This window comes from Pipra filicauda, unplaced genomic scaffold, assembly GCF_003945595.2.
Source record: "Pipra filicauda isolate LSUMZ 115617 unplaced genomic scaffold, ASM394559v2 scaffold396_size653610_pilon, whole genome shotgun sequence".
Taxonomy (NCBI): Eukaryota; Metazoa; Chordata; class Aves; order Passeriformes; family Pipridae; genus Pipra; species Pipra filicauda.
In genome coordinates, this window is record NW_024104527.1 from 626,835 (window position 1) to 650,970 (window position 24,136).

Consider the following 24,136-nt stretch of genomic DNA (forward strand, 5'->3'; position numbering starts at 1 on the left):
CTCAAACCAGGGAAACATCAGCAGAGCTCAATTAACTTTATAGCACATTTATAGATCAAATCAGTGTCTCCATTCACTCAGTTCCCCACCTCCTCCTTTTCCCGAGTGTTTACTGCAGTTGTGCTCAGAGGTATCCTTATGAAAAAGGTGACTTACCTGCAGTGTTACCTGCTTGGAGGTTACTCCCCTGCCCACTGCTTGTTTGTGGATTACAGAATCTTTTATTTACTCCATATTGCTGCAGTTCTACCCCCAAACAGCACCAACCCGGGCAGGGCTCCAGCTCTCCTGGTGGCCCCAGTCTGCTGCTTCCTGACCCACTGTGGGGCCGGGCAGCAACACCCCTGACCAAAGGTCAACCTGCCCAACTGCCCCCCAACACCCCTGCCTGGCTTTGCCCTTTCTTCAGAGGTGCAGAGCCAACCAGCGCCTTCTCCCAAGGCAGGAATTACTTCTCGGAGACCAAACATGAGAAGGCTGGGAAGCAAGTTTCCCCTGGTGGCAGCTGACAGTGTCCTGCCTCTCCTGAACCCCACATCCCAGGGCTGGGCCCGGGGGGGCTGGGAAGGCTCAGGCCAAGGCTCTCTCTGGCAGGAAACCTCTTGCCTTTACCCCTGGTGCTGCCGGGGTGTTGTCACTCACCAGCTGGGGACATCCCAGTCTCCTCTGCCGAGCGGCTCCTCCCTGGGGAACCACCAGCGCCAGGCAGCTCCCACGAGCTGGAGATGGAACATGTGGCAACCACACCCATCAGGCTCCTTCCATGGAGAGATGGAAGCCACATCCCGGGAGACCTTCACTGCAGAGGGAGCGTGACAGCGCTGGGGGTACAGCAATGAGCTGTTCCAGTGTTTTCCTCAGCAGCCTGCTTTCCCTTGGCACCGCTCCCATCGCGTCCTGCAGCGCTGCACCAATCACCAGATCACCCGGGGGCTTTATTTAGAGAATACTTTATTAGTTTCTGTAATCAAACCCATGTAAATAAGACCGTACATATTTCATACAGTGCGTTACCCCTGTACAAATGGAAAAAAAATTAAGTTTAACATTTCTAGACCAATATGGCTGTTAATTTCTGTACAATGCCAACTCACACTACAAGTGGGATACTTTTTTCCAAAGTTGACATCACAGCTAGAGTTTCCAAAAATTCAAATTATATATATATTTATATAAAAAGATAACCAATAGCGATTCACTAGGCATCAATAGCAGCAACAGCCTTTCCAGCTTCTGCAGTCATTTGAACAAAATTATACACATTAGACTTTCAACTCTTCCTTCCAAAAAATGTAAAAAAAAAAAAAAAAAAAAAAAAAAAAAAAAAAAAAAAAAAAAAAAAAAAAAGGAAAAAAAATCCAAGGAAAAACCAGCAAATTCTGCTACTGATGTGGTACCTGGTGCTTTTTATTAGCTTTTTCAATCATTGTCTGGAAAAAAAACCTCTAGAATAACATTATTAAAAACAGCTCCAGTATAGCACAGTCACTACTACATATCATAAGCAGGTACAGGATATCTTACATTCACAGAAGTATCATACAGTACTGTCCTACAGCTAGAATACTAGAGGATACAATTAAAAAGGCATTTATTTGACTTGATTCTACTTTCCAGCACACTGTGGGCAAGGAGGTGGTGCGACTCAGCTCTGATATGAAAATGCACCTTTGAGATCAACTCTCATTAATCAGTAAGGTTTCTGTAGTTCTCGTGGCACAGTTTAAGTGCTCGCTGCTGTATCACAGACAGAAACTGGAACCGTTTAGAGACCACTCGCATCATATAAAGACACCTGGACAGGGGTGAACGGAACAAACCTGACTATTGATGCAACGAACCTTTCAACTCCAGGGGTGAGAGCCACTGAGGGGGCAGCGGGTGGAGAGGACACAGGTGGCCAAGTAGCGTTTTCATGTGGTGATCTAAATGCAGAGTATTGTCATCCAAGCAGCAGCAGCCAGCAAAGCACTGCCTCCAGAGGGAAATCCAACACCACCAGCATCACTGTGTCACGTTAGGTTAGACCTCGCGTGGCAAAGGCAATTTTGCCAGCTATGGATCCCTCTGTTTGTTACAAGATAGAAGCTTCTTAAGTCACTAAAAACTTAACACACATTACTTGGCCCAGCACCATCTTCAGAACTGCATGTTGTCATACTCATGGGTTTATAAAAAGATAAATAGCAGCTGAAGATCAGAGCCTGAAGAAAATAAGAGAAGTCATCGTGTCAGCCAGGAACATGCCTCCCCACCACCTTCTTCCCTGCCATTGCCACTTCTCCATGTTTCTCACCGTGGGAAGCAGAAGGTGTGTAAGCCAAAACACGCGCACACGTGTGGAACGTGCACGCACCGAGAGCAGCCTTCATGCTGTCAGAGGAGACACAAACCCCCAGAGCCCAGGAGCTCAGCTGGACACCCAGCAGTTTGCACCTGTAACTGCTGATGGCTCCTGTGCCCCTTCAGGCTGCTCGGAGCCCTGCAGGGAGAGCAGGCTGCTGCCTCGGCCTTCAGGCCACAAACTCATGCTGCTGACACCTCGCCCACCCTCCCCTCTGCCCCCCTCCATGGGAACACAGCCTCTAAGATTTAGTTTCCTCGGTTTTGATTGCCTGAGGTTTGATTGGTCCAGTTCTGACAGGTTTCGGTGTGGCAGCGGGTGCAGGCGCGGGCTTCTCCTCCGTTTTGTCCTGGCAGACTCCTGAGGAATCAGCAATTGCCTCGGGGGGTTTGCTTCCATTCTCCTCCACTTTCTGGGCTTTGCCTCCTATGGGTTTGCTCTGCTGCTGCTGCTGCTCAGAAAAGAATCTCTGGGTGGACTGAAGTACCTCTGCTCTCTGCTTTGCCTTAAGAGAGGGAGAAAATAAGTTTACTGAAGAGAGGGCATTGGAATAAGAGTGACTTCACAAAAGTATTTCCTAAACAAAGGGGAAAGGACTGACCGCAGTGGCCAGACTTTCCTAGAAAGGCAGTGTCCATCCAGTTGCTTTCCAGATGTCACCATGGGTGCTTGGCTCCTCAGCAGTAGCTTAACTTCATGCCTAGGCCTCCCTTCCTCTTCCTAATCCTGCCCCCAGGAAAAGAGGATCAAGGACAACAGTCTGAAGCATTATCTAACATCTTTTTATGCCACTACTGTTGCAGAGCTTTAGAAGTATAAACACTGCTGACAGCAGGCTCAAACTGCAGCTCCCCCCTCAGCACAGGTCAGACGTGGCCAGAGGGTGTGTGCAGGACACTCCCGTGGGCACCCAGGGCACTCCAGCTGTCCCTGCTCCTGTCGTGTGCGCTGCACCTCGGAGTGCAGGGGCTCTCACAGCACCACAGCCTACTCTGAGCACACAGATTTCCCCCCCCCGTGGCTCTGAACACAGACTTCAGAACCTGCAATGGGGATGCAAGTGAACCAGATTCAAGACTGTGCTATATGTAAGCTGAAGCCTTATCTTTTCCCACTCCAAGCAAGCACTCGTCCCAGGCAGCACAAACTACTGCCTGGCTTCCTTCAAATCCCTCCTCTGAATCCTACCAGTAACCCTGCCCTGCGACATGTTCCAGTTCCACTGTGCAGACCAGACACTTCACACCAAGCACTTGGCTTTCCTGCCCACACTCAGGCAAAGCAGGAGTTCCATTAGAGTTCAATCTTTTGGAAACTGCACAATTAAGCCCAATGCAGTCAAAAATCTTTTTTTTTAAATTAAAAAGGTGTATCTTAACAGAAGGAGCCCCAACTGCAATACAGGCACTAAGCCATGTACCTCTCCAAGTATTTTATTGTTTGGTTTTTTTTGTTTGTGGGTTTGTTTTTTGGTTTTTTTTTTTTTTTTTTTTTTTCAGAAAATGGAGCTGGGAAACACAGACACAACAACGGGGTGGGGGACAAAACAGCAAATGCCTGGAACAAGAGGCCTTGGCTCTCACACTGTGTAGTTGCTCCAAGTAACTCAAGCAGCAACAGAACAGAAAACAAACCTGTGAACTCTGGTGTGCAAGACTGCAGCAACAGCCTGATTTTACTGGAGCCAGGCGGACACCTGAAATCTTTAGCCCAGATTTCAGCCATCCCCTGAGGTTAAGGCTGGATGACTTGATCCCAAGTAACCAAGTGTGACAGAGTAACTCTCATTCCTTTCCACAGTGTTTGCAGGGAGGTTCAGGAAACCAGAACTGTGTATTAGTATTTGCTATGACTGGCCAGATTCAATGCACAATACAGAATCAAGACAATACACGAAGCATCACCTGGTAAGTCTTTGCATGAATCGGTGCTAGAAACTAAATGGACCAACTACCTACAATTTAAGGGGTAACGAATTCTCCTACAGCCATGCAAAACCAAGACCACCACATTCTCTTGCTTTTATATAACAGTGCATGTGTTACATTGAATGGCAGTAGATGAAGGAGCTCCTAAGTACCATCTATTCAAGCAACTCTGCAGTAAATAGGCTGAGTGTCCAATGGTGCCCCTACAGACATCCCACACTGCAGTCCTGCCGTGGGAAGAAGAGTTTGCCTCGACCTGAAGGGTCCCAAAGTGCTGTAACAAGTTTGATGACTGTCATCCCCTGCTACTGAAATGCAACCCCCTGTTCTGTGCAGTGCACCATGTACTGCATTCCTCCACAGAGAATTAACCACAGGCATTTCAAACCACTGGGAAATGACTCTTCAGAGTCCCCAAGGAGTGAGGCTGGCTGGAACAGGAGGGTCCACAGTGCTGCTCAGAGCTGGGGTGTGAAATGAGAGGTAAGAGCCAGGCGTGAAGCTTTATCGCTCATTCAATAAAAATCCAGGCTCTTGACACCTCGTTGTCACATTGCCTTGGACAGCAGTGGCAGCTCTACAGCTGCTGACCACAGGACCACCTGAGAAAGGAAGCTCCCTACAAATATTTTAAAATTCTTGTTAAAAAACAACAGGGCTTAGAGAAGGTCTGCTTTCAGCTGTTAAAAGCCCAGCTACCAGCTTTGGGTCCAGAGGCCTTTTCCTGAAGCCCTGATTTGCAGACACATCCCTGCCCTAGAGCTGTCAGACTGAACTGGTGGCAGCAGCAGCTCTGCTGTTCACATACTAACCTTCATGTCTCGTTCAGCCTTCAGCGCAGCCTGGGCCTGACTGCCTCTGGCTCCAGGTACTGATCCACAAGGACCTCTGGCCACACGTGGTAACTGAGGGTGGCTCATAAGGCCTGTGGTCATCTGAGACGGCATCTGACTATGCAGTGCTACTGGCAGCCTCTGAACAGGCGCTGGGAAGGTGTTAGTAAATGGGGCTCTTATCAATGGAGGGAGCAGGTTAGGCTGAGAGAGGATCTAAGTGGGGGAAAAACAACAAGAAGAGACAGTTCTCAATTAGAAAATCGCCAACTAGATTGCACGTTGGCATTATCTTTAAGGGGGAAAAGCTGCTACTCTGCTATGTCAAGAAAACAGGCTTTTTTGCTAGGAAAAGCCATGCCTGAACTCCAAGAAAAAGCCAGCCCTGCAGTGCTGCTGTGGCTGAAAGCAGCACCAACAACTTCAACCCAGCATGTAAAAAGGGAGAAAACCCTCACAAGGCAGTGGAGGAGCCACTAGAGAAAGGCAGCCCTGGAAAGGTGATGTAGTTTCTGCTAGTGGCAATCCAGAAATCAAATCCACAAGTCCTGCAGTCCAACACTCCAAATGCTAAAAGACAGAAATATCCTACATTTTTAGAGAGGCTACATTTCCCTAGCAGCCTGGTTAGAGACACCTGTAACAGGGATGCACCACCCTTGTAAGCTGTGCTCCCTGGAATGCCAAAGCAAATCAAACCCTTTGCCATCAGCCCTGCCTTGTATGGACTATTTGACCTCAGAGATCTTTTCCAACCTGAACTGCTCCTTCAGTACTTCAGAGCTGCAAATCTGCTTTGTCTTTGAACATTTAAAATATGCACTGGGACCCTTCTGAGACACAAAGCTCCTCCCCTTCCCCAACCAAGTGACCCGTTTTTGCAGGACGAGGTGCATTACAGCTGCCTGGGGAAGCCAGAACACTGTCTGTTCTACATCATTCACAACTTGTATTACATTCCTGAGTGTGCACAACACCACAAAATCAGCACTACTAGTTAGCAACATCAGAGAGGTACTTTTTTGCTTTGAAATCAGCTTTCTTACGCCATTTCATTTTAAGGATGCCATTTTGTATCTCCCCATGATAAAGCCTGAGGAGACACAGTCAAGGTAGTCACCAGGTCATACAGAGAAAAAAAATCTGTTTGTAGGAAGCCACCAGTCACCTACCTGGGGTGCAAATTGTGCAGGAAATGGCTGTGTCATTCTTACAGCAGCAGCTGCTGACTGGAACTGCTTCTGGTAGACAATGCTGTTCATTTTATTGGACTGATTGTTAGGACTTGTAGAACTGGCCCTAAGGGAAAGAACTCCAGTTAAAAATCACACTGCTTTCATTCAGAGGATGTTTCTGCCTTTAGTTACAACTAGAAATTTAGCATTGGAGGGGTAAAAAAAATTAATCTCTTCGAGAAGCTGGTGTGAAGCTTCATCTATATGCAAACAAACTCAGAAGTTTAGAATACAAGGAGAAACCATAATCAGAAATATTTAGGATATGGAAAGATTCCAGGGTATGTCTGTGTGAAAGAGACCTTTCCTTAAAGTATTCACGACACAAATACTAATGTAAGAAGTGTGTTCCCCTTCCCACCCCTGCCCAGTCCTGCCCCTTCACACTGTTTGCTCTATTGTGGCAAGTTCAGAGCTTGTCACAACAGGCAGTGAACATTTGCAGCTGCTTCAACTCTGACCTGTTGTCAAACCTTCCAAAATGCACTTGAACAGATTTCAAGAATTCACAGAAAACACTACTCCCCCTGTTTTACTTAGCCAAGAACGTGACCCTCCATTAAAACTTTCAAGGTGTTCAATCACCATGAATTACATGAAGCTTGAAAGATTATCTGGGGGCAGGGCAGCAAACAACCCTCAGAGAAAATAAAGACCGAACAGCCTGCTTTAGGAAACAGGGCTTGACTTGCAGGGAGCTCTCACATGCAGACTGTGGGTGATACAGTCACTCAAGGTGAAACCAGCAGCAGGGCACCACTGGCAGGGCCACCAACTAAGCTCCACACACACCAGCACTGTGTGAACTTGAAGGAGGCTGCCTAGCTTACTAATTTCATTGGTGAGAAGCTTGTGGATATTGCAACAACCCCTACCCCTTTAAACAGAACTGCTGCCACAACTGCTGTCTAAGCCTTTAAGTGATTTTACTTAGAACACCACAATTAAGATAAACTGTCACAGAGTTTATCCCAAAGTACCTCTTCCCTGCCACTTCAGTGCCCTACTGGTACAATCCCAGGTCATTTCACGTGACGTGTTTAGTTTCAGTTAATCAAAAAATATTTTTCACATTTTACTTCAGAGCTATGTACTTGTGTTTAACTACAACAGATGTGATGATCTACTGGAATGCTGCTTGTAAGCTAAGATTTAAGCACTGTATTTTACATCAGTGGCCCCTCACCTCATACCTTTCAGAACTGGCTGCTCATGCATGACTAGGTACATTTTCTAGCTCTGATTTCAAGGAATTCTGAGCTTAAGGCAGATTTACCGGAAGGGACTGGAGGTTGGAGTAGTACTTCTGCCAGTAACTGGTGGTGTTCCAGGTTTAACATCAATGCCACCTCCGAAGGCCTTCAGGTCCATTTCTGATATCTGAAAAACACAGCAACTGACATGTTAATTCTAATTAAAAAAATTAGATTTGCTAAGCAGCTGTTAGCTTACCTCAATGAAAACAGGTAATTTAAGTGGAGATGAAAGCCTCACTGGAGAATGGACTCTTATAATTAGGATAAGCCCAGCACCACAAGCACCTCTCTGTACAATTTTCCTGCACTATCTGGCACTTGGTAGTGGCTTTCTAACTTGATCCTCCTGCACAAGGAAAGGGGATTTGAGAGTAATTTCATCTATTTGGCCCTAAAAAAAAAAAAAAAAATGTTTTGAAGTTCAAATCTCATTATCTGAGATTCCCATCTCAGGTACCACGTGAAAATATTTAGAAATAATCCCAAAAAATGCTGAAAAGAAAAATGACATAAAATAGTCCAGTTTTATAAAAAAAAACCTTAAAGCACAGCAAAATGGAGCTGTCATTCAAGGAAAAAAGATCTGCAGACTAACTGGAGCAATGAATCTTGCATGCTATATTGCAGATACACTGAACAGAATAAATTAAGTCTCTGCAACAGTGTATTTCCACACAGGGCCATGAAGCATAACAGCAACAATAAATCAGTTAAAAATGAGAGGCTGTTTTAAGCTTTCTCTAACAGGAACATGATGGAATCCTTAGAGCAGGGCTGGAGAGTCATCTAAGGACACCAACCCACTGCATCCTCATTTTTTGCTGAAATGAGTGATCATTTTCCAATGACAACTGTGGCAGGAAACATGCTGTTTGCAAGGTGGGCTCATAACAACTATAAAGGTGGAAAGATTTGGCCAGATCTCATCAAGCTGGAAAAATGCCCGGTGCCAAAATCATCACATACACTCTGGGGGTGACAGGCTGAACACTTCCATCTGGGTGGTCTCGAACTCTGGGTGCCATCACTGCCCAAGACATGGAATTAACGCTCGAGAGAGATTTCTCTTATCACAGCTGTAATTCTCTGGAACAGCGGGGTCATTTTATACTCCAAAGCACCCTAAAATCTAGGCCACAGGCTGTAGGGATTTCAGGTGCAGCTCCAGAGGCAGATTACTCCCTGAGGTGGGGAAAGATCTTGCTGTACCTGACAGAAACCTTAGCTGAGTTCATGTCCAGTGTTATCAGCCACTGCTCACCTGTAAGTTTACTCCAGCTGTCTTGTGCTGCACACTATCCAAAAATCCCAGGTGCCTGTAAATCTGGGATTCCATCTAAGACAAGAGACCTTGTGATTGCAAGCCAGCTTCATGCATGTACTCATTGGCAACTACCTTAGCAGCTTCAGATAAAGGAGAGAATTCCCCTCTAGATATTCAAGTTTCTTACACTATTTCAGTGTTATTTCCTTACTGGAGCAGTCACTCAGGGAGTTTTCCTCGGCTGCCAGATCAGCTTTCTGTTTTAATTACACATCAAAGGTTCTGTCTTGCATAAAATGTTACATTCTTAATATGCAGCTTGCTGAGTTTAATTCCAGTTTAAGGTCAGAGCTGATCAGAGTCCATTGAAGCCCCTAAAACTCCACTTTGTTGCACTGGAAGATCTTGAACCCACACAACTTGCTCTGGTGTGAGTCCAGAAACAAAGCAACAAACACAAGCATGACCAGAATCAGACACCAGCCCTGACAGTTGTTTGCCAGCTGCTCTAACAATGGTTCACTACCATTTTCTACATGGCTTCTACATAAAATGCCCTAGTGGTCCACAAAGTCACTATCAAACCAGGTACTCCTACAGTGCAAATGGACCAGTAGCTACAGACCCCTAGCTAAACCTTCACAAAACACACAGACCCAGTCACTCAGGCACTAGCACTGACTGCCTTTCCTGTTTTCCCCTCCCTACCTTTTAGAGCCGAGGCAGATTTTTAGGTGTAAGTCAACATGCTGGTTGTATAACCCAACACGTGGCTGTGCTTCCCAATAATTTCAGTCCTGCAGATGTACCAGAGCTGTTACCTTTCCAGTGGCAGCGATCATGCTGTGCTGAGTTCCTGCTGGGATCAGTCCTCGGAAAGGCTGGGTTACTTGTGCAGGCCTGCTCAGATTCTGAGCCTGGGCTTGTGGTGGTGTGTGCTGTAGTGGTGGCTGTAAAGACTGGGGCAGGGCAATCAGTGGCTGTGCTGTGGATCCAAAGTTGGGCAAAGAAATCTGGGATCCTGGCAGAGGTACCGTCACCTGGAAAGAAAGTGCAGAATCACCAGTAACAGACACAAAGGCCATTATTTAACTTTCATTAGTAGCTCTACAACTTCAGCTTTATTCAAGGCAAATGGCTTAATGAGTTCATACATTTACCCAGAGAGCTGCAAGCAAACAAGTTAATTTATTGTTCAGTCTGCCTTTATAATCAATTCTAATGGCATTTGGGTCTTTGCTTTTCAGAAACAAAGTTGCATGGCATCTCCCAACGTCAACATCCTTCAACATGATTTCACTGTATGAAGAAGTAAATTTAACTCAAACAAAAGCAGAACAAAATAGTGAGCTGGGGAGGGGACTGGATTGGCTTAGTTGTTTACTTAGACAATTTTAGTCATCAAAGGACACTGTTTGGGATGAAAACTAGATTTAACTTTCCATGAGTTCCAACAACCAGCAGTCTGAAGTTAAAAACAACCCCAACAAACTGCAGCCTGTCCCTTGCTTGCACTTACAGAGAGTGCTGTGGGCTGAAAACACCACAGAGTGGTAAGTGTGAAAATACCACAGCAGTGACCTGACTGGCAGAAGTCACTGCATGTCCTACTCTGACGATCCACAACCTGCAAAATTATATTCTGAGTGTGACTAGAAAAAAGGCTTACTAGGATTCTGCTCTGCAGGATAACAGATTAAAAGTATAGAGACAGCCAGGACTGAACACATTATAATCACTAACCCTTCTAAAAGGTCCTTAAAACTTCATGCTAGATTTCCAATAGATGAGATCCAATTTTTTCATGACTCTTCTACATTTCTTGTCTTGGCAACTTTTCATGTGTATGAGGTAGGCTACTATAATAAATCAGTCCATCAGAAGTTTGTTTTTTTTTTTAAGGCCACTTAAATAAAAAAACTGAACCAGAAGATAGAAACCTCTAGACAGCATCCTGTGAATATGACAATGCTTGCACACAGCTAATAAGCAGTTCTTTCACAAAAGAATTAAAAAGCCTTAAAATCACTGGAGGTGTTTTACAAACCTCCTGATACAGATTCCTGGTTACTGCCTTGGCTGTCTTGTTTCCCTGTATCATCACCTATTTGCTGACTTCTCAGTTATTTTCTACACTTTTGTTATCACTGGGTTTCATCTCAGTGAGATCTGGTGGTCAACCATTAGGCTGCACAAAGCACCTGGAGTTTCCTTCCACCATCCCTGATACCTTCCCCCCATAAAAGCACCATGTGCCTCAATCAATTAGCAACACCACTGTGCCAATTAAACCTTTGTCCATCACTGGAAAATGAACTATTTAAGAGAAGGATGCCAGGGACAAATGATCAACATGAACTGTGGGCCATATAACTTATCAGCAATTAGCTGGTTCAGGGCTGCTGCTGTAGCTCTTAACTTGAAATTCTTGCATTTTGGAAGAATTAAAAATTCTGAGCCCCCATCTCTACCCCCACCCCACAGACACCATCAACACAACACACTTTTAAGAAGAATACAATTTAGGGAATTTACCATGCCATAGTTTACCTGCTGGAGAGCACTGGGAGACTGTGCAGTGTTGTAGAAATTGCTCTGGCCAGGCTGTTGAACTTGCCCAGAGTAGAGATTTGAAGCCTGAGTGAGTGTAGCTCTGGCCTAGGGACAGCAAGAGATACCATTACCTTAAGAGCATTCAGGAGAGTTCCAAGGCAGTGTGGGACATCCCTCTGGACATCAACCAGTGCAGCAGAAACCACAGCATGGGGAACTGACAACCTGAGGGTTTCAGTTTGTGACAAAGCTCTCATTTGCAGGTGGTACAACAGCCTTTTATCATCAACCATAACAGAAATTCAACCTGAAGCTCTAATTAACGACAGAAGTGTGAGGAGCCCTGTAATTTGGGGAACAAGCCTCAATTCAGAGATTATGCTAATGTACCTCTATGAAATTAAAAGAACATTCTCTTCCAAGTGTCTTAATCTTCCTGTCACTTTGACTGTTACCACATAGGTGGGCTTATCCCGAGCTGAGCAAGATTTGATGTCCTGTATCAAACCACTGCAGAAGTTTTTCATTTGGAGCATTTCCTACCTGCAGAATGTGTGTATCAATGAGCTGAGAGCCTCCCAGTCCTGAAGCCTGACCAAGCTGGTGCTCATATAAGATGGGGATAGGCTGTGTGTTAGAAGTCTGTTGGAATGCCAGGCTGGACTGTGCCTTAGCAAGCTCCTGGTGCTGGACTGCTGGGAAGTTGTGTAAGGCTGTACCAGACAGAACCACTGGCGACGGCTGAGACAAACCACTCTGCATAAAAGCTTGCTGAGATCTGCAAGGGATTGAAGCACCATACATAAAAATGATGACAGAGCTCAACAACGAGCCACCAAAAATTAGGAGCACAGCTTATATTCTTTAAATAGAAATAGAATGCTTAGCTCTACTGAACACATTTTCACGTGAGAAAGGAAGGGTTTTTTTTCTATTTACCCTGTACACAATATAATAGAGGCTACTAAAGGCCACAGGAAAAGAAAGGATTAGGTTTTTACTAAAAATCTTTAATTACATTTATCTATTTGCATGTGCAAGCTAAAACAGTTCTTGGATAACTTAACTGTAAAATACAGAAGCTGTCAGTTCTTAGTTCATGTGCTATAAGGTAGGATGGCAGGGAAGCACACGTGAATAGCTCCACTTAGTCATAAATAAACTGCTTTGTTCTCTTGACTCCACAGTCCAACTTTCAATACTTACAGGTTAAATCACTGGATACTGACAATTGTAGCTTCCAAATGAATGTTTTAGTTTCAAAAGAGACCACACACAGCCTTTAATTTTAGCCAGATATCCAATGCCTTTGTCATCAGCATGGGGAAGTTGCAGTTTGGTTAAGAAACAAAGACCAAAGCCAGTACAGCAAAGCACCACAGATAGGTTGTCTTAAGTCCATCTGAAATACCTATCCAAACACTTCCATTAAGAGCCACCTTGAGACTGAAGAATTAAGATTTTTTTAACCAAATGCCCCTCTCAAAGCTCTGGAGCTCAGAGGAGAGTGTTTTATGTACAAACATTTTTTAGTTCATCATATGGTGGATATGTGTGAGCACAGCACTGGACCCATTGATCGACTGCTGTGGTGGCCATGTGCAGGTCTGACACAACACCTGGGTTACACCACCTGGACTGGCTTTGTTTTGTACCTTTCCTTAACTGCAAAACACTCTTACAGTCCTACTCTGAGCACTGGAGAAACTTTTCCACATTGTATGCAGAGGATTTTCTTCAACGCAGACAAAATTTTTTACCAGGTTTTTTTTTTTGTTCATTTTTCACTTTTGGTTGCATTTTTTTTTCAACCAGCAACTTGTACCTCTCAAAGCTTATCCTCCTCTGCCAGAAGCATTTATTTAATCTGGAGCACATGCCAAACTGATTGTGTTTCTGCAGTTAGCCAACTGTTTGCAACAGCTTTTGTCAGCTGTGGCAGGACAAGCAATACTTGGTCCCACAAAGCCAGCCAAGCACAAAGTCAGGATACAAATGTAGTTAATTAAACTTTCTGTGGCTTCAGTCTTCTACATTGCAACAAGCAGGTTTTTCTACAGCCCAGGCAAAACCCTCCAATTAAACTTCCAAAGAAACTTCCTCAAAGTGAAACCAACAGCACTGGTCAGAATTATACCGCTGTGAGTCAGTTTTGATAGGAAGTGCGAGGAAGCTTTGGAAAGGCTTACAGTGGAAGTTTGTCTGGCTACCAATGCCAATTGGTCTTACTATTATCTTTTGTAGCAAACAGAAAACATTCTAAAACATAGCCAGCTACCCCCACACATCTGAAGTTAAGTTTTTACCATCTAAGGAGTTCAAACTAGGATTTCAAAGTGTTTCATGACTCCAGTGCTGGTTTGGTTAGAAAACTGCTGAATTAAAGGGACAGACTTTCTCTGTTCTCTTAGTATGAAATACTGATGTTTTCAGCTTTTTAGCCTGGATTTCTAAAGATACAACTATCATGCATAATCTGTACAAGCAGACTAGACACACAATCTGCATACAGAGTTCTCAGACAAATAGAAGAGATTTTGGAGAAGACAGGAAGATGAGGCAGCTGTGGAGCACAGAACACAAGTCTGCAGGGAATCAAGTTCAATAAATTCTGCCACTCAAAACCCAAAGAAATCTGCATATGCTACCTACCTATAAGGTTGTAAGGAGGAATTGAACAACTCTTGGGCTTGGGAAACAGCTGGTGCTGCTCCTAAACTCAGCTGAGCTTGGTGCTGTCCTTGCAGAGGTGCATAGATGGGGATGGGGATCTGCTGAACTGAAGCGGGCTGCATAAAAAAGAAAACATTAAATATCCAAGGACAAAAGCCACGTAGAAAAGCTACAGTTTGATGTGTGATTTGTGTAGCCTTATGAAAAGTAAACAGAGAATGTCAAATCCCAAGGCTGCATGCAGAGATAGTATTGCTGCCACTAAGAAAATTACTTTCTAGTTGAATTTTGCACTTTTCCTTGCAAATAACCAGCCGAAACTAGATTAATCATTTAGATTTGTGTACAAAACAACTGCACAAGATTGCATATAATTTTGTACTACCAAAGCTGAGCAAGCCTGCACTAACATGACCACAAACACCTCCTGTGAATATGTGCTTTCACAAATATTTGTGAGTGAAAACTTTTCTCAACTTTCACGACAAATGCTTTAATTCTCAGCAACAGCAGAGATCAAACACCCCCTGCGTGCACCAGAATGAAATGGCAAGGGTTTCATGACCTGTTTTCTTGTCAAGTCTTTAGTCCCACTCTCCCCATTGGATCATCAGTAGAACTTTAAAGGCAATATGGACAGGGAGGGGAAAACAGAGAATAAGAAATCCCCAAGTACCTGAGAAAGCCCTGGTTGAAAGCCTTGCTGTTGGGCCAGAGAAGGTGGTGCCAAACGTGCATGTTGGGTGTTGAACAGATGACTTGTATCCATATAAAATGCTGGGATCTGAGCTGTAGTACCTCAGGAAGAGCAATACAATTAGTACCTGATTCCAATCATCTCCCTGCTAGAGAGGTTTTCATCCAGAGTTAGACATGCAGCCACTGTCATTACTTCCCAGCGTGACTGCTACCAGAGAGCCTGGGAGAAGACACAGAACTGGAGAGCTGGTGTCTAACCAGCTTTGGTATCTTTTCCAACTCTCCCTCAGAGTCTATCCATCTCACACAGGCATCTTAAATCCCACACAATTTTGGGGGGGTGAGCAACAAATTCTGGCCAAAAAAAGGTGTTCGGGTGAAGGAAGGTGAAGAACATGTTATAGTGTCATGTAATTTAGGTTAACTCAATGTAGGATTTTCTTTAAAGAAAATATGTCACAATTCTAAACACCTGTAGCATTTTAAGAAAGAAATCAAGACAATCACTTTTGCTCTTAAATAGTGATGTACAATTTTGCAACAGAAAAATGGTGCATTAAGAGACTCAAATTTACTTTCCTCAAAGAACTAACACAGTACTATCTTTGTACTTACTGACAGAAACTTGCAGATTTAGAGCAAGACACAATTAGTGAATATTTGCTACAGAATGCTCTACATCATTCTGTCTTTACTGCAGAGAAAACCAGAACGAAATTCAACTCTGCAGCTTCAGAACTCCAAAAAAGCAGACACGTGGCTTCTCGGGCACAAACACCATTACCTGCTGCAGACTGGGACACGTAGACCTGGGGACTTTGCTGCTGCTGGGCAATGAGGGATGGCATGCAGCTCAGCTGGGAGAAGTGACTGGCAGAAGCCAGGCTGCTTGTCTGCAGCTGCTGGGGCTTCACTTTGCAGATATTAGGAGGGTCAGAGGTGCTCGCAGTCTTCGTGCTCAGTGAAGAGGTGGTGTATGTTCCGGCTCCTTGGAGGGGAGAAGCAAGGGACACATCAATCAAAGATATTTCAAAGCCTCATCGTTCAGTGGTCCAAGTTTTGGGACAGCTATGCAAGCACAGCAAAAACTGATAAAAACCACTGAAACCCAATGCAGCTGTTTCCATCAACATGACAAAAACACGAGACAATTCTGTTAAGTTCACGATAGGAAGTACTGCAATACACTCCCTTCTCAGGAATTATACATCTCCTTCTCAGCTACAGGAGCCTACAAAAGCTTTTTCTCAAAGGCTTCAGTTGAGATTTGGGAACATATTCTAATATTCCAAGGCATGAAGACTTAACCAGCTATAGCATCTTTTGTTTGGTGCCAAGAACGAAGGTGGCAACCAGCACTGTTTGTGAAGAGCAGCTGGACATTTGCTCTGCCTTTCGTGAAGGGGGTTTATTATGAGTTCTTGAGGCTTTAACTCAAAAAGCAAGAGCACAAAGGGAAGTTGCAATTAGCTGGATATCAGAACTATCCTCTGCCCCAAAATCTACTTCGCTCTTTCCTTCATTCAGTCGAACAGAATGAAACCAATAAGGCAGCCAAGAGAAGTTTACCTCCTCTTTCAAGTCCATATGAGTAGCTTAGGCAGAGAGACATCTTAGTATAATTTTCAGCTGACTGAAGTGAAACAGGTGAAGTATTTCCCTGTTAGCTAAAAGGTATTTGGGAAGCTGCTGTTCAGATCTGACACTATACTAACGTAAAACTTGTGAGCTTTGCATTTAACAACTCCAAAGGGAATCCAATCTCTTGAAGAACAAGGAACAATACAACAGAATACTATGATCTCGGCATGCGGTACCTGAGAGCGAAGTTGTGGGTGTAACTGAGGCCACAGGAATAGGAGGCATTGATGCACTAGAGAAGGAGCTGTAGGTGCCACTGCTTGGCCCAGTGTTGCTGCCACTGCTGCTGCTGCCACTGCCACCTGCGATAGGAGACGCTGCCGAGGTCACTGGAGAACTCTTCTCCCCCATGTTCGGGGAATTCTCCCATGCTTTGCGTGCAGACTCCATCTATTTAAAAGAAAATAAATGTCCTCATTTATTAAGAAGTGTCAACTAGTCAAACAGTCTTCCTCTTCACAGTTTTTGTCAGTCTAAAGGCAACTTGGGCTTCATGCGAGCCTCTTTCTGAATAGGCACCGTAATCGTGCAACTCTGTTCATGCAAAAAGCATTCAGCCTGAGGTTGGAGCTTATCATCTGTTCCAACTGCACACGTGCACAGTTCATCATCATTTTAACACTCAATGCTCAAAAGAGAGTTCACTCACACTAACTTGGCTTGGTTTTGTTTGACATGAAGAGCAAAGACACAGTGAGCAAAAGAAAGGTAAGAAATTACTCTAAATTTTTCCATCAAGTCCTTTACTTACAAGTTGCTTGGGCCATTTAAATGAAACGGCCCCTTGCTTTCTGGGTAAATGAATTGCTTTTGAGTGACCACCAAAAATATCTAATGCACACTTCAGTAAACATGACAGTAGTCAAGTTTAGATTTCCAAAGCCACTGCTGCTCAAGAAACAATCACGAGCTGGCACAGCCTGTGCACGCTGCTTTATATTAAAGCTAAAAATGCTTCATGCTCCTCTACTTCTATAATAATTATGAGCTTATGTCTGCACAGCAAGGGAGATGAAACTCAAAATATTCTATACACAATTATGTTCCAACCAAAGCGGAAAGAACTATGGTTTTACTGCAGCCAATAAAATCTAATTATTGCTACATTAGACACACAATTCAAAATCTAAATTAAGACACTTCTGAGGGACTACTGAAAGGGAAATATTAATGTTTCAGACTACACTCCCTAATTTAAAGGCTCAAACATGGTCCAGGGATTTCTGTACAATATTCAGCTGTCTCCAGTTGAAACAAAAAATGTGCCAGCAGAGCTGGATGCCACAGGCTGGAATTGCTCACTTTAAGTTTCTCAAGGCCAGGTGGTGTCTTTAATGGTTTATATAAAGGGGCAAATACTCACCAACATGTCTGACCTCACTGCCTGGATCAAGAAAGTCCCCCCTAACTGGGACCTGCACTCTCTGAAAGTCCTCCTGTCAACCCACCCTGCTTTACATGAGTTAGGCACAGTCTAGACAGGCCAAACGTGGCTGAGGTTATTTGTCTGGATGCTTCAGAAGTGACAAAGATATCAGAGAAATATCAAAAGAAGTGGGTAACAGGTATCAACACACACCCACGTGGAAAATGGGAGTTCTGTATTCCTCAAGGGAGTAAAGGGTGAGGAGGAAAACTTAGTTACACATTGAATCCTTCAGAGGCAAGTCACCTAATTTCATTGTTGAGATCATCTTCCCCAGCAATCATTCTTTGTTTCTCCTACACATTCTCCTCCAAACTGATTTTGATTCTTACAGACAGGGCAAACTTCAAAATTTATTACTAACCTACTGTAAATTATTTTGCTTAAGTGTATTGCATTGGCATTAAGAGAAAGTAAGTACCTGTGAATGTGTGAACAGAGGTACAGAAGCTTCTGCAATGTTCAGTGAGTTTCATGATGTCCTGGAGAAACCACTGATAGCAAAAGCTACACAATGCATTTTGTTATACCCAGGGCACGTAACAGAGTCCTGAGTTTTCTAACAGCTTTGCTTTCAGAGAGCTTCTGAATAACCTCTAACTTCTTAAGCCGAAAAAAAAGATGCAAGAGAGACTGGTACACTTGGAACGTCTATGCAGCACCACCTACAGACCAGACATGAAGGAGTAAGAGGCTCTAAATTAAGTGAGGCTGGGGTTAGTGCAGTAATTTCACTGCTCACTCAGTTATGGGGAAAGGAGGAGATTGTGGTTGCTTGAGGCTTCTCTTTATTGTTGACCCACTGGTGCCTTCCCACTGCAATAACGGTCCAGTACCCAAAACCTTCGCTGGAGATAAATCCCAGTGCGCATATCCTTCAGTGCACCAAAGTCCAAGTGATCAGAAAGTCAAAATGTGTCAGATTCCAGACCAGATGCTTACACAGGAATCTTAGACGAAACCTCAGAACGTGGAAGGGTCAGGCAGCTCAGTTTAAGAGGGCTTTGGACTTTCTTTTGTTCAGTTCCTCACCTACCAACAGCCCTATCAGCCAAGCCCTTAAGAGGATGTCTGTCTTAGTGAAGGTGTCTTTAGCAAAGTTACTCCAAGGAAATGAGACCTCAACAAGCCTTCCCATAGGAGCACCTTACACCTACACCATGGGAGAGTGATGCCAAGTAGTGGGACTGATTATGGCTGAGTTCCCCACTGAGTCTCTTCACAGACAGCTCTCTGTGACAAGGGATGGAGGTAAGAGGAGGTGCAAGGAATTAATCCTTTATGGAGGCAGAACCTGGAGATCATGTTCTTTTAAGAGAAGAAAGGAAATGCTTTACTCTCTCCTGCTCCAAAAGTATCTTTTAAAAAAAGCAAGGATTATACTGAAGAGGATGCCAAAAGAGCGGCTCTGCTCTGCCTGGACCAGAAGGCCTGTTGTGAAGGTGACAGTTTCAATGTGTGCTTCCAAACAAGCTTGTTGCCTTCAGCATTTGTAAACAGAAGGTAGAGCTCCAGTGGCTGGAATAAGGAAATTAGGGAGAAGCAGTTTCCAAATGCTTTTCTGTTCAGATTTTCGTCAGAAGGTTCTTCAAGGTAGCCTCAAAACATGAATCTTTGACATATTTTGTTACCGCACATCCAAAATCTATCATCCACTGAGAAACGACCAAAACCAGAACAGCAGAAAAAGGAAACTGCAGGATGAATGACACGAACACCATAGTTTGCTCCACAATGGCATGTTGTCACACTCTTTGCAGTAACATTCCCACCTGTATTCCATGTGATTCAGATCTCCAGCTGCTAAACAGTCAGACCACTATTGCAGACAATGCTTTCACAGACGCCAGAAAGTCAGACTATGCTAACTGGTTACACAAGAATGCAACAGAAAACTAGGTTTTTGTTAAACTAGTTGTCCCTCTCCAGTCCTCTCCCCACTTCTGCTGGTCTATTGTTTTAGAAAGATGTTATACTTTTTAGGAAATAAAGTGTTAACAAAAGAAAAGCAAAGACTGAACAAGAGGACATTAATATCTATCATCTGTAGAGAACACAAGCAAGCAGCTGTCAAATGACACCAATGAGACAAGTCTTACTGGGATTGACAGGCAAGTTTCTCCAAAGTGTTAGTTCTGCATCCAATCTCTAGTTTAATTTCTTCAAAAAATTTAGAGAAACTAAGTTCAAGCATCACTCTTCCTCAATACTAGAAGCAGCAACAATGCTTCTACTGGTTCAGTCACCTGCAGTCACAATCACAAAGCAGATCTAGGACACCAAAAAAATGAAAAAGACCAACAACTTCTAAAAATACAGTAGCAAAGCTAGAGCCCAACTCTGTGTTAGTGAGTTATACAATGCAGTCCAAAATCTAACAAAATAGGAAAATACCATTCAAAATATTCTACACACTTGCTCTACCCTGGAGAGCAGAAAACAACAGAACATTTATAACACAACCAAACACGTTCTGACTCGCTGATCTAACTGCCCTTCAGAGACACCAACACACCACCTACATTTCACCAGTTGGAACTTCAGCCATCCAACTCCAAACCACATTATCACTGCACCAAAAGCTTACAGCTAAGAAGAAATCAAGCTCGGCTTACCAAGCAACTCCTTAAAGCCTTTAATACCAAACCAGGCTACTTATTTTAAGCTAAACTCTCAAAAATCCTCATTGGATTCTGATGGCTTGCCATGAGCACCATGGTACAATGCTAAAACACTGGGATCTTGGTTTTCAGGGCAGTGGGAGCCAAGACTGGTTGAGATGCCAAGTGTTAATGCAAAACGGGGTTAGAAATTTATAATTTAAATGCATCTTTTGATAGAGTCTCGTGTTTCAGCCATCCATTTATATGCAAAAGCAGTTCAGCAGAGGAAACAAAGGAAGGCTCTAAAAAAAGGTTCACCAGCAAGTTCTCCATTAACTTTTTCCCCTGCATGCAAGAAAACGACCCTTAGAGGGATGTGGTACATACCTTGAGGGTGAGGTCGACGGTAGCGGGAGAAACTGGAGTTAGGCTGGAGCTCTGTTGTAAAGTCTCCCTCCTAGGGAGGGGAAGGGTGTGGGGCAGGGGCACCTGAAAGGCAGGCAACACACATCACATTCTAACTACGTCTACTAGAAAAGCCCCAGAAAGCAAAGCTCAAGCTTTATCAAGTGAGCTACAATTTCTTCAAGGCTTGAGCATTTGGCAGGGAGATTCTGATAAAATAAGGTGAAAATTTGGTAGGCAGGGAAAGGCCATTCAGTAGGTGCCAAGATGCTTCTCATCTCTTTTAAGAGGCTGAAGACTAAGGTTCTAAGGTGTCCATGTCCTCTGCATAAACAATCACCAATTGTCTGTTTTGGGATTTAACTTCCAGTACCATTTCAGTTTACTGATATGCAAAAATTCTCCCCAAGCCAAATCTGTCCTTTTTTGTACCAATACAGTACATGGGGCTTCAGGACCTTGAATTCTGAGATGTAGTTTGCGAAAAGAGGAAGCTTTTATAGACCTGCAAAGTCATAGGACCATGAAACAAACTAAACCAGATTTGCCATCCAATAACTGAACTCAGTTATTTTCTCTTTCAAAAGATGAAAGATGTGATACTTGGGGAAATAAACTTGCCATAATGCTATTGCTATCTTTGCCTATGAAAACACCGATGCACTTCCTAGAAGGTTCAAAGGAAATGCATCGAAAATACTGCAGTGGCCAGTCTATTACTTCTAGCCATTCCTTTCTCCATTCATAGCACAGCTAATGGACTTCTACTGGATGAGATAAGGCTAATCCAAAAGACAGATACTGAAGCTTTGAAGCAGGGGATGGCACAGATCCTTTGTGGCCAGGAGCCCCTAATTCCTGTGTTAGAAATTCAACTCCCACATCCACAGGGACAGGATATCATTAACACAAAAGAATTCGGTCTTCCAAACTAACCACCAAAGGCACAAACCACAACACTACCACAAAAGCCAGCAGAAGAATAAGAAGTTCAACCAGTAATGCTTCAAAATGATGCTGCAGTAAGCTGAAAAGCATTTTTAGATGGAATTCACAAGACATCCTCATAAAAAACTAAGATCCTACTGTATGATTCTTCTTTCCCCAATCAATGTGACTCTCAGCTAATTCTATTTCTGCTACTCTAACAGCAAAAATCACGAGATCCAAGCTCCCTGATGTCCCAGCACACTCAAGTCACAACCCAGCTGCTTCTCTCAATCACTGTGCCACACTCACATAGTCAGGATCACTGGCTTTGAGGACTGCAAACATCTCACCTCCACGGCAACTGAACACCTGAAAGCCTCCTGTCTGCTTTCACAAACCATTCTATGCAGTTGTTGTGATTTCAGGCTACAGTTCAAAACTGCTTTCTTTGTAAAAGCCTTTTTTCAACCTCAGGTACAGAACTTTGCTACTGGTACCAGGGGTCAAGTCCCAACTGCTGCCAAGAACACACTCCCTTATTATGCCTGTCTTTGCTTTTTTAGAATTGTCCCTATGAACATCTCCACTTTCTGTGCTCTTTAGCTCACTGTGATAGTTCAAAAGACAAGAAAATACCCGAAGAATTCATGAGCAGGTACTAATCAAACCAAATGTCCTTCAGAGTAAGATTACTGGGTAACACAGAGCTAGTTCACATGAAAGGAACATGTTGACTTGTTTACTGAAGGCACTTTTTGGTGCTTTAAAGAAGTGTGAAAATATTTTCCTGTCTTCAAAGTCAAGATGATCACTGCAATAGACTTACGTTCGTCACCAAAGTCTCCTCCATTTTTGTACTGCTAGTAGCCACTGTGTTAGGATGAGAAGAAGGTGTAGTGTAGTCTGTTACAGACTCCTGTGAAGAAAAACAATTCCATTAAAATATCTCCCTTACCTAAATTAAGATTCAAATTTCTTGGACAGGTGTCAGCCTTCCTACAGGAGCTGTTCACCAAGCAACAGAAGATTAGAACTTCAAACCATTTTTTTTTTCTTAGAAGGCATGTCTGGCAATCCTTATTGCTGACTTGCTACTGAGGTCAGAAGAATTCCTGGGAGATTACAGTTTGCCTCATGACCTCACAATGTACATCTGGAGACAAGTCAAAACACAGTCTGTAAAGCAGGAACACTCAGAGCAATGTACTGCCTGGGCACTTTAATACTGAACTGTGATGGTGCAACCAACGATCACCTGACACCCAAGATGCTTCAGCCATCTGTGGGCACTTTTAGCCTACTTTAAAAGTAAAATATATTGGCTGAAAGCTTTCTGTAGCTTTAAATAAATACAGAAATTTCTTACTATGACAAGCAACGCTCCAGATTAAAAAGAACACAAAGGGATGGTTGCAATTTGCAAAACAATTTTCTTTTTCCTGTCAGTCTTGTCTCAGAGAGTCAACAAGATTCTCTGGATGGTGCAGGCTACCTCCTCATTTCTGCACTGGGTAGTGACTTCAAAGAAGAAAAGCACTGAGGTTTCCAGTCTACCCAGAGGTTTTCCTTGAAGCTGGTCTGTCACAGTGAAGTGGACCCTACTGTGCTCAAAAAACAAGGTCCACTGCCATGACCCTTGCTGTAAGCAGTGACTAGCTGAAGATATAAAAGGCCTGAGGAAAGTGCCTCCTTGAACACTGTCAGCCCTCAGAGAATGACCTACAGTGGCACTGGTACTTCCGTGAGCCCTGTTCAGTGCTGGTTTGCAGTTCTCACCACTGTCATCTCCTGAGCATGTTCTGGACAGGCAAACAGGTGTTAGCAGAACCTGACCCAGAGACTTTGCCAGAGAAATGGTGTGATCCTGGACTAGCCAAGATCCACTCTCCAGCAAGCACTGCAAACTCCAAAGTTTTACATGTCTGAAGCTCAGGAAAGGCTCTATCGTCCATTCAGAACCAAACACTGCAAAGGAACTGAAGGACAAATTAGCAGCAGAACTATTATTGAGTGCCTGGACTTGCCAATACATAACGATTTTGAAGGCAAAAACTATAAAATGCTTGTTTAATTGCATCCAACCAGTATGACAATAAGTTATTAAAATAGTGCACACTCAATTTACTCCTCAAGCCTACGGCAATGTCTCCTAAAAAGCAATTAAAGCACTGAGATACTGACAAATAATAAAGAATCTTCCTTAAAAGGAGGAGCTCATTTTGGTAAATGACTAGGACAAGCTAAACCATAAGGGGTGAGAGGACACAATTTGCACATCAACTTACTTTTATATTGCTGAAGAAAAGAGAGAACTATTTTCTCCATTTAGTTATTTCCTTTACTTGT

General features: G+C 43.6%; 1 protein-coding gene across 5 annotated transcripts; it reads right to left on the reverse strand.

Moving 5' to 3' along the window:
• Positions 1 to 1,389: 1,389 nt before the first annotated feature.
• LOC113995111 (protein PRRC2C-like) lies at positions 1,390 to 22,728 on the reverse strand. 5 transcript variants are annotated; one of them, XM_027734867.2, is made up of 12 exons: positions 22,617 to 22,727; positions 20,843 to 20,944; positions 16,603 to 16,816; positions 15,570 to 15,773; positions 14,763 to 14,875; positions 14,066 to 14,202; positions 11,957 to 12,191; positions 11,396 to 11,518; positions 9,682 to 9,900; positions 7,617 to 7,720; positions 6,278 to 6,404; positions 1,390 to 2,849 (listed from the first exon to the last, which is right to left on the reverse strand). In XM_027734867.2, the coding sequence occupies exons 1-12, from the start codon at positions 22,638 to 22,640 to the stop codon at positions 2,586 to 2,588; spliced, it is 1,866 nt and encodes a 621-aa protein (XP_027590668.1). In that variant the 5' UTR covers positions 22,641 to 22,727; the 3' UTR covers positions 1,390 to 2,585. The 5 variants fall into 5 exon arrangements, with proteins under 5 accessions (XP_027590668.1, XP_039241053.1, XP_039241052.1 ...); XM_039385119.1 differs by having other exon boundaries at positions 11,411 to 11,518; positions 14,763 to 14,884; XM_039385118.1 differs by having other exon boundaries at positions 14,763 to 14,884.
• Between the last annotated feature and the right edge of the window lie 1,408 nt (positions 22,729 to 24,136).

What these genes read in the sequence shown, in the direction of transcription:
- LOC113995111 (XM_039385118.1), bottom strand. Translation starts at nt 22,640, where the DNA reads ATGGAGGAGACTTTGGTGACGAAC. An exon ending in AGGAGACTTTGGTGACGAAC is followed by an intron (nt 20,945 to 22,616) that starts GTAAGTCTATTG and finishes CCTGCCTTTCAG; the next exon opens with GTGCCCCTGCCCCACACCCT. An exon ending in TTGATACACACATTCTGCAG is followed by an intron (nt 11,519 to 11,956) that starts GTAGGAAATGCT and finishes TGCTGTCCCTAG; the next exon opens with GCCAGAGCTACACTCACTCA.